At 40.4% G+C, this 10,724-nt stretch overlaps 1 protein-coding gene across 1 annotated transcript in view; it reads right to left on the reverse strand.

The window, feature by feature from the left end:
• Positions 1–9,653, reverse strand: part of RYR3 (ryanodine receptor 3) — a 362,708-nt gene extending 353,055 nt beyond the window's left edge. The window contains exons 1-2 of the mRNA XM_012806300.1: positions 9,555–9,653; positions 8,691–8,810 (exon numbers count right to left, since the gene is read on the reverse strand). Of these exons, the coding sequence (XP_012661754.1) occupies positions 8,691–8,810; positions 9,555–9,653 (219 nt within the window). The remainder of the gene's footprint in view (positions 1–8,690; positions 8,811–9,554) is intronic.
• Positions 9,654–10,724: the final 1,071 nt, after the last annotated feature.

Here is a 10,724-nt window from a genome sequence, read left to right on the forward strand (position 1 = left end):
CAGTAATTAACAAAACAAGTGGAAACAATTCAGTAAGGATATAAAAGACTTGAACATTACTATCAACCATCTTGACATTCATAGAGCACTGCACTCAACAACTGCAGAATACAATCTTTTCAAGCACCTATGAAACATTCACAAAGATAAATCATATACTTGGGCCATAAAATAAGTCCCAATGAATTGTAAAAGACTGAAGTCATAGTTCTCATGTGTTCTCTGACCACATGAAAATTAAATTAGAAACAAGTAACAATCAAAAGCTGAATCCCACTGATGCACTTTTTAATTTTTTTTCATAATCTTTTTTATTAAATCATAACTGTATACATTAATGGATTTATGGGGTACAATGTGGGTGATTTTACAGACAATTTAGAGTGCTTATGTCAAACTGGTTAACATTGCCTTCAACCATCTACTCGTTGCTTAACACTTTTCATCTAATTTACTCAACTCTCCTTAATATTTAATTAGTATAATTAATTCAGTACATAGCTGACTTAACAGAGTCAATCAACATTTCCTGAGGACCTCAGGTATGTCTGACCCTGTGCTAGGGATAATGAAGGCTACTGCTTAAATAGCACTTTTGAGGTGGGATGTACTGTTTGTAAAGCACCTACTCTTATGGATTCATGTCCTTGAATCTTCATAATAATCCTCTGAGATGAATACAGTTTAAACACGAGAACACTGAGGCAAAGAGAGAGAAAGTTACTTGCCCACGGTCATGGAGCTATTAAGTGGTGGAACTAGAATTTCCAGACTAGGCAGTTTGACTCCAGGGTCATGTTTTCAACCACTGTGCTACGTGCGTGAGTCATTATGAATGTTCTGAGATATACAAAAATCAAGAAACATAAAATCCACATGGATGGAAACAAATGAAACCCTCCCAGCAACATTGATAAGCTAAGCAAGTTGAAATTTGCACAGATGAATCAGAAAGGACGCGGTGGACTGTGTTTCATGGAAGTGAAATAATAGACCGTAACAGAGACTGTCTTAAAACTATTGTAGTAACCCCCATATATAGAACTTCCTAGAGTCCTCAACTGCAGTGCTCAGAGACTGGCAACAGAAAAGACAAACTATCATAAATCAAGGTGGTGGGTGTTTTGATCCCCCATTTCACTAAATCCCAGCACAGAGGCACTGAATCTGCTTTATCTTCCTTTATAAACTTACCTTGGAGAAAATATATGATAATCTCATTTATAGTGTAAAATATTAGCTGTAAAATAGTTAACACTGCTTCTGTACCCAGAACCTGATACATGATGACTGAAGAACATTAAGAGGAAAAAAAAAAAAAGAGGTTAAAAAAAATCAAAATCAACTTATAAGTTTCTTCATATTATATGACGAGGGAGTTTTGTGAAATAAGTTTTAGAATAGTTTGGTCTTTTGTAAGCTCTCAGGTCCATAGAGAATACTACATACTTAAATATAAATCAAAAGTTCAAAGAAGAGTGTACAACTTTAGACTGAGCTTCTGACTTCACATATTTTCACAGATTTTCTATTTTAGAAGTAAACAGTAAATCTTCAAGTGAAAGATTCTAAAAAGAATAGCAAGTAAGTTATTTTTACTAGCATCGACAAAGAACTCAAGCAGATCAACAAATAAAAGAGCAAACAACCCATTAAAATCTTTTCTCATGAGGATGGAAGAATGGCCAACAAATTTATAAAAAAGTGCTCATCATCTCTTAACTATTAGAGAAATGCAAATCAAAAGAGACATCACAAAAGAGACCTTGGAGATAGCACAAGGTCCCAAAACAACAGACGCTGGTCTGGGTAGGGAGAGAAGGGAACACTCCTGCACTGTTGGCGAGACTACAAACTAATATAGCCTCTGTGAAAAGTAGTATAGAGCGTCCTCAAAAAACTAAAAGTAGACCTTCCATATGATCCTGCAATCCCATTACTAGGTATCTACACACACACACACACACACACATTTTATCATAAGGATATACAGTTATAGCAGCCCAATTTACAATTGCAATGAAGTGGAAGTAACCCAAATGCCCTTTGACACATGAATGGATTAATAAACCATGGTGTGTGTGTGTGTGTGTGTGTGTATATATACAACACACATACATACATACCATGGAATACTATTCAGCCATAAAAGATGGAGGTTTTATATCCTTTAGATGAATTTTGAGAACACTCCATATCACAAGAAGGGAAAGACAGGTATAACATGTACTCACTGCTAATTTGAGACTTGTAGATTAACAAATAACGTGCTCACACGAGAGGAAAACTCTATAGCATCCGAGAAGCAGGGAGAAGGAGGGGAGGAGGGCCAGCGGATTCCTTCCCGGCAGGAAGAATGTGAGGGTGCCTGGCACACTTGTGTGAAGGACACAGCTACAACTTGGAATTTGCCTACACAACTCTCAGAAACGACCTCAGACTATTCTTTGTTTTCAAAACAGGAGACAAAAATAATAAGATTTCCTTCAGGAATTTTCGATTTGAAAACTGGATTTTTCAGTTTGACTAAGCCACAGTCATCAAGACAAAGTGTTCCCCAACAGTCGGGTGGAACTTCGTTATCAGACACCCTGAGCCTAAAGACTGAACAGACACCACTGGTTTGTAAAGGCCACTAGGGAAAATAGTTTTGCTCCATCTATTTCAGTATTCTCAACATTAAAATCAATGAAACAAACCTTGGTCTGTTGAAATTGATCTTTAAAAATATAATTCCCATATTCTTCCCATTTTTTTTTTTTTGATGATGATATGTTACCAAGTGGAAAGTGAGATTTGGAAAAGTATTACGGTTCCAGACACATCTGACAAAGCCACAGCAGTTAAATAATTAATTGCCTTCATTGATAACAAGTGTGGTATGAGGGTTATGAAATTCTTTCTGCATGAGAATTTGACCTTCAGTTACAGCTCTAGTTTTGTTTCAGTGGCAACTTGATAAAACTGGCATGTTACCAGGGTACACTGCTAATGGAGAAAATGATTCCTTCTTGGTAGCCTCCATTAGGATTGGGGAGACTATCAATGTGTTAAAGGAAGCCATATCTTCGTGACTGCCTGAGCCCACTGCAGTGACTCTTATAGCTGGGGCTGTCCTTTGTGGAGTCCCCGACAGCTATGCCTGTGGAATTGTTACCAGATATATTGACTCCTGTGGTACACGAGGCATTTAAGCCACAGTGACTCTCACACACACCTCCCCACATGGACCTCATTTCTTTGCATGTGAGCTATCATCTTGGTGCAGAGATTTTGGCAGAAAAGCAGTGCTGACGCTTCCCAGATGACAAGACGTGGTTCCTGTCCTAAATCCTTCTGAGAAGAGTGGCGCCAACTGGTCTATGAAAGCACTGTGAGTCTGGATGTTAAATTGTACCCCCCAGCCCAACCCAAGAGGGCACTGCAGATACAGAATAGACCAGAAATAATACGAAGGACCAGAGAAAGTGTTAAATACATTTTCTACTTTAAAGTGATGGTAAATAAACATTTACTATTAATAAATAAGAAACACTTCCTCTCTGTCTTTCCCGGGCTCTGGTTATAGCTCTGAGCCTTTCCTACAAAATAAGATACTCTTTATTTCCTGGACCTGGGTGTGTGTGAAAGAGAAGCTGAGTAGTAGCACTTCCATCAGTTAACATCAGCAGTTTCAAGAGACCTGCCATAAAGGGTGGCCATAACATACAGGTATCAAAGTCACAAGAGATTTCCCAAGTGCTAAATAGTTTCCATTGCCTCAGCAAGGGTCAATGTTTTCGTCCTCCTGCTCCTTATTATTTTTTAAATTTCAAATATTAAGATGGTACACATGTTTTAGGTTATCTGTATAGCTTTTATAATGCTTGAGCCCCAGTTATAGCTGTGTTCAATCACCCAAAGAGTATTCATTATACCCATTAGGTAGGCTTTTGTCTCCCTTCCCCCAAATTCTTCTCCTCCTCCTTCCATTCTCTCACTCCTTGCTTCCAATGATCTCTTTTTCTTAGGGCTCATACACCAAGAATATCTTTTGAGCATGTTACCTCATCTCTCTTTTTTTTTGGCCAGGGTTGGGTTTGAACCCGCCACCTCCAACATATGAGGCTGGCACCCTACCCTTTTGAGCCACAGGCGGTGCCCCATTACCTCATCTCTTTCTTTCTCTGAGATCCTTCTTCCTGCTGGAGTTCTCAATTTTATCTCTGAGTCTTGACTAGCCTAAAATACCCTTGAGTAGAAATTCCCCAAGGTCACAAGTGTGTGAACCCTGTGCCTCATGCCAGTTCCCAGCTCAAGTTCCTTGAGTTCTGGCTCAAGAACACAGCTCCTCACCTCACTGCATGACTTACATTAGGATCCAAGAACCTAAAAATGGTACAGCTGGTTGTGAAATTTTGTGGTAGAACATTAGGGGAAGTATTTAATGAAAAGGGAAGGGTCAGCTTGCCAAAAGAGAGGTGTGCATAGTTGGAGCTGACTGCAGGGAAGATTAACTGAAACTCCCCCCAAATGGGTTCATCTAGCAGGCTGTTCTCAGAAATGGTGACAAATTCTCCATAGCTACTATAGCCTTTCCATGATATGGCCCTGCATCTCTGTGAGGACCCCCAGGGTTCACTTCCCTCCTGCTGCATGTGAAAGACACACAAACTCAAGCAATGATTGGTATATCCTTTTGGGAAAGCAGTGAAATAGAGTTCACGCTTGTGACATCATTAATTCTACTGCTGGACTCTTACAACAGGAAGTGAAAAGAAACCAAGAAAAGCACTCGCACAAATTTTAACATCCAGGGGGACTACATAGCAATATGGATCTGGCTGAAACATTAGAGGAAAAAGAAGCAGAATGTCTGAAGATCCAGTGTAAATGCAAATTTGAAAACATCCAGGTATAGGTAGACGAAGATTAGAATGAGAAATGAAAGTGAAAATGGTTGTGACACCGGGGTAAAATTATGGATGACACATCACAAATCTTTAAAAAATGCTTCAGTCTTGTTATCTGGTTTTAAATTTAGAATGAAAAATTAAAATAAGAATAATCACTTCACCAAATGGACATTAGGAAAGATATTTTCTCATCATTGCATTCATGGGTGTTGTACCTCACTATTTTTATATCCGAGGGATACTAAAATTCTTATACGTAGTTGTTTCTAATCTGGCTTAGGTAAAACAGTAAATACCAAGCCACATTTATATATAAAAATATATGTATACATATTTTTTTAATAGCTAAGTGAATCTTTAACCCAAATCTTTAATTTTAAGGCTCAAGATTTTATAATCTGATCCACAATCATTTACACAAAATCAGACTTAGCAAGTCCCAAAGGGATAACAATAGTATACTCAGTATTATTATCAAGTCTAGCTATTAAGTACTCTGTATTAGGTTTAGCACTCCATGTTTTATGCACATTATTTCTATTTATTTTCAGTCTTCCTGATAGGTTATTCATTTTCCTTATTTAAACAGATCAAGAAACTGAGTTCCAGTTTAAATATCTTGACCAATGTGACATAATCATAACCAATGGTTAGAGAGAACTTACAATGGGCTAGGCAATTTATGTGTGCTAAATGCTTCATGGGTTTAACCCATTTCACTCTGAGAGCAATTTATAAGGTAGTTACTAAGCAATTCCATTAAGCAGATGAGGAAACACAGACAGGTGCAGCACCTTGCCCAAGGTCCTTACTCAGCCATTAGGAGATGGAGACAGGATTCTAAATCTGCTTTTCTGACTCTGGATCCTGTGCTCTACCAGATAGATGATCAGGAAATGGTACTGCTTGGTCTCTAATTCAAGCCAACACTCTTTCCATCGGTGGGCCTTTTAGAAAATGTCCCATTTTATGATTTTTTAAAAAAGATCCTGTGAGAAAAACTGAGCTTAGAGGACCTGATGGTTGCTTGGATGTCAAGCCGGCTAAGCCACAATGCCCAGCTATTTAATGAACACCAAAACAGGTTTTGATGTGCATGTATTTTGCAGATATAATTAACATCTACTTTTCAGTCTGGCACCGAGTTGTTTTTCAGATCACATCTGCTGGCTCCCTCCACAAATTAGGACAGAGAACATGGCAGCCCAGAGGGAACAGACCCAGAAGGTGCAAGTCAGAGCAACTGGACTGAGATGTTGATAACTTTCATGATATGAATTGAAAGGAGTCTCTTCTTCAGGGCCTCTATGCCTATGGTTTTGAGAAGTCTTCAGCTTCTCAAATTCTCAATTCTGCTCTCATTCCTAAAGATCCAAAAGGTAATTCTGGGTATTGGAGACTACATGGGAGTGATCTATCATGCTCTCAACATGACAGATGGACAAGACGTTGGAAAAGAAATACAAAACCCACATGTTGTTGGTGCAGCAGGGAGAGTGTCTGATATGTTCAACAGAAGATACCTTTCTCCCAAACGGATCAAAATGTTCGTTTTGGATGAAGTGGATGAAATCTTGAGATTTATCCAAAATCAAAGAATCAAATCTGTGAGATTCTTCCAAAATTTAAATACAAGTGTTCAGATTGTGTTGCTTTCTGCCATAATGCCAACTAATATGTTGGAGGTGACCAAACAATTTATGAGATCTAATTCAATTCGAATTCTGGCAAAAATGGAAGAATTGATGTTTGAAGGAATCAAACAGGTTTATATTAATCTTGAAAGAGAGAAATGGAAATCTGACACACTTAGTGATTTGAAACACTGAGCTGTTATTTTTCTCAATTCAAGGCACAAGGAGGGCTGGCTCACCAAGAAAATGCACACTGGGGAATTCAGGACTTACTGCTCTGCATGGTGACATGGATCAGAATGAAAGAGATGCAGAGATGTTATCACAAGGAAATTGTGATCAGGGTCAGGCCACGTTCTGCTCACTGCTGACTTGCTGGCTCATGGGACTGACACACAACACCTATCTTTGGTTATAAACTGTTATCCAACTGCCAATCTTGAAAACTACACTCACAGGATTGGTGGGGGAGAGGGTCAAATTGGGAAGAAAGGTTTGGCTATAAACATTGTGACTAAAGAAAACAAGAGGATCCTTTATGACATTGAGACTTGTACAATACTACAGTGGAGGTAACGCCTATGAATGTGGCTGACCTTGTTTAATTCCTGGGAGGACAGGGTTTCAAATGCGGTGCTCACTGTTGCTGAATAGGCAATCGCAGTGAGCACGGTGCTGCTTTTTTTTTGGGAATATCTGAATCTTGCCTCAATTCTCCTAATGGATCAGAAGTACAGATTTTGATAGCAAAGTGACATTAGTTGTGAGCTTTTGTGAGGAAAGTCATTGGCTTTATCTTGTTTAGAGTTCAACTATTGGGGCAGAAGGAAAAGGCAGGGTCTGTAAAATGTTTCTTAGAGATTTATTTTCTAGTTCTGCAGAAATGGTTGTAATAGATGTTCTCTATCATTTAATAATATACTTGTGTACTGAAAGATATTAGAGCTGCATAAAATCAGCCAATTATGTTAAATTAGCATATCTGCTTTTATTACATTTGTCATTACCTAGAAAGGTCTTTACAATTGATTTTTCAGAAAGCACTTGAATACATTTGGGTACTATATTTATTCAATAAAGTATTTAATTGGGGTTAAGTATGAACTGGACCCTGTCCCTAAGGCCCAGAAAGAAATCATGTCCTAGGTAGGGTTATATCCCCAATAAAATCACCATACTGCCCATGTCTTAATGAAGCTGAAATGTTAAATAAATAGCATATTCACTTTTAACAAATAATAACATCTACAATTAGTTGACTTTAAATAAAAGTGATTACCCTTGATAACTTGGATATGCCTCATCCAATTAGATGATGCCCTTAAGAACAATGAAGTTTCTTGAAGAAGAAGAAATCCTCCCTCCAGACTGTAGCATTAACTCTTGCACGAGTTTCCAGCCTGCTGATCTAACCTACAGGGGTCAGGCTTGCTAGCCCCTACAAGCATATAAGCCAAACTCTTAAAAGAAATCTCTATCTATCAGTCTGTCTATCCATCCATCAACCTACCCACACATCCAATCCCACTGGCTTTGTTTCTTTGGAAGAACACTGACTGTCTTGCGAGGACTGTGAAGTCCTATGAGAATGCTGAGACATGCAGATCATGAAAAGCAGAAACAACCTGAAAATTCAGAAACTACAGTTTGGCAGAAGAGACATGACTTTGCACGCCTCCACACAGGCAGAGACCAGAGTGAACATTCCTCTCTGCTTGGGTCACAGAGGGCAGTCACAGTCAGGACTGGGAGGGGTGTGCTGACTGAGAAACATGGGCTCGAGCACCTTTGAGTCCCTGTAACAATCAGATGACAGGTGGGAGAAAACAACACGCACTCAGATTTCTAGGAATTAACAAAAACAATGAACAAGGCGTCCTGTGAGTATGAGGAGAAATTCCTCAGCCAGTTGCTGATAGCCAGCTCAAGTGCAGGCTCCCTCAAGAGTCCTAGATGCCACGGATAGGCAAGAGCTCGCCTAATTCTACACAATGCTCTGGGTTTGGGATTCCGTGTTTCCTGGGCTGGAGGGGAGTCATGTTTTAACTCTCTGGCATGAAGAGAATTTCAAAGTTCTTCTTCATTACCAGCTCCCAGCAACCCCTTGATCACCTGGGAGGCCACAGGTGGGGGAAAGTACAGGGTGGGCAGTGAGTCTCACCTTGGCTTCTGACGTGGGTTCCAGGAAGCACAGGCGGTTACCAAGTCCCTCAGCAGCCAAGCAGAACTTCCTCTGTTCCTTGTGAACCGTGGTGATGCACTGGAGTACCACTTCATCTTCCTGCCAGAGACAGATACACGTGAGTCTCAAGTCACCTTGCTGTACCTGAGTCAAGCAAGCTGCCAACCCCAACCCCTAATGACAGGCACATGCCCTTCTTTTGGTATTTTAACCTGATTAGGGAAGGAGTGTCTTTATTTACAAGGCATTACTGAACATTTACCATAAGTCAGAACTTTACTCCAGTTTGGAGTGAGGCCAGTGGGGGCAAGCAGCTGGAATGGACATCCTTACACACACGTGGCACCAACCTCACTACATGGTACACACAACCTAGACCAGCAATTGATTTCAACACCTGGTTGAATATGAAAGTATATCTATGCAATCCCTACAGGACAATAGAGTTAGATGTGATCGAGGGGAACAGAGAATGCAGAAGAGATCAGAGCAAGGTGGGATGAGTGGAGGTGAAGTCCGTTGGTGTCAGTCTGTGGAAGTGGCACTGGACACGTCTTCTTGGGGCAAGGAAATGTATGTAATGGGCAATGAGTTTACCAGAGACAACAGAAGATGTGGAGGGGGAAGGAGCTGAGCTTTAGACTTTCCAACCCACAGGAAAGGAAGACTGAAAGAAGCCCTGAAGATCCAGATTGTAAGGGGGAATGGAAAGTTAAGCATAAGAGACACCCCAATTCCCAAGGAGCAGAACTCCTCTCCATATATCATTCTCAAAAGCAGCCCTCCCGAAATTTCAGAGTCCTTGGGAAAGAGGCAGACTTCCATTTATGCCAACAGGTTTACTTCTGGTACAGCCCTTCCTGAGGCTGAGAGGAAAACATTTTCCTTCCCAAGCCTTCCATTCTTGCTTCTCCAGTCTGTCAGTCCATGTTCTCTATTCATCCCCACTTGGCTTTGAATTTGCAGGTATGGTCAGGTTATAGAACTAACTACAGGGGACAGCCAGCTGTGGCTTCCTCAGCATGCATTCGTCTGTTTCTCTGTCCTACCTCTCCTGTCCCCCCCCTGCCCCGCCACTGGGCAACTCCCCTGAGTGTGATTGTCCTGGAGAGTTGGGAAGGCAGGTGAGGTAGGAATGTGTCTGGGATGTGCAATTCAAATGAAAACACAAACTCTTTCCCCCCCTGGTTGGAGTGTAAAGAGAGTCACTAGAAACAGATCTTCCCAGGGACGCCTACTATTACTCAGACATAGGTTAGGGGCTTCAGGGAAATATGAGAAGCCACCAATCACAGATGTAGGAAAAGAACACTGGCAGAAAATAGCTCCACAGTTTTACTAGTCACTGTTCATTATCAGATGGAGTCAGTAATAAATTCAGGAGCCTCTCCTTCCAGTGAAGTCAGAATTCATGGTCTTCATTTTAATTGAGACTGAGGAAACTCCAGAGTATCACTACTTTTAAAGTGTGGCTTCAGTGAAATCTCTAAAGAGAATGAAGCTTTTTCCATTGGGGGAATTTCCCCCTAGATCCTATGTCAACTGAGGGCACATGATCCTCCTAATAGGCATGGGCTGTCTTAGCACTGAGACGCACTACTTGCATCAGGAAGCAGGGGCCATGGTCAATAATGGAAGTGGTACTCAGAACATGTAACTGTTTTGTTTCTCACTGAGAAATATTTAAGTATCTCTTACCCCACACAATTCACCAGTAAAAACAAAACAAAACAAAAACTCCCAGGCATTTGGAAATCATAAGCATGTGATTATGGACCAGATTTTCCATGAATTATGAAAGTTAATGAAGTTTTTTCCTCAACATGTGTCCTTGGGGCTCTCTAAGATTTCCTCTCCCTTTCCCTCTCAAGGTTCCCAAATCACCTTGGCTTAATCTTGCATTAGCTGCCTTGGGATCTCTCTATTTGTCTTCTGAAATTTCCCTGTCCTGTAATTCACATCCTTATAACCCAGGCTGCTGAGAAACCAATGTGATAAGTGAACTTGCCCTGA

The sequence above is a fragment of the Otolemur garnettii genome, unplaced genomic scaffold (genome assembly GCF_000181295.1).
Source record: "Otolemur garnettii isolate 467f Iridium unplaced genomic scaffold, OtoGar3 scaffold00050, whole genome shotgun sequence".
In the NCBI taxonomy this organism is placed as follows: domain Eukaryota; kingdom Metazoa; phylum Chordata; class Mammalia; order Primates; family Galagidae; genus Otolemur; species Otolemur garnettii.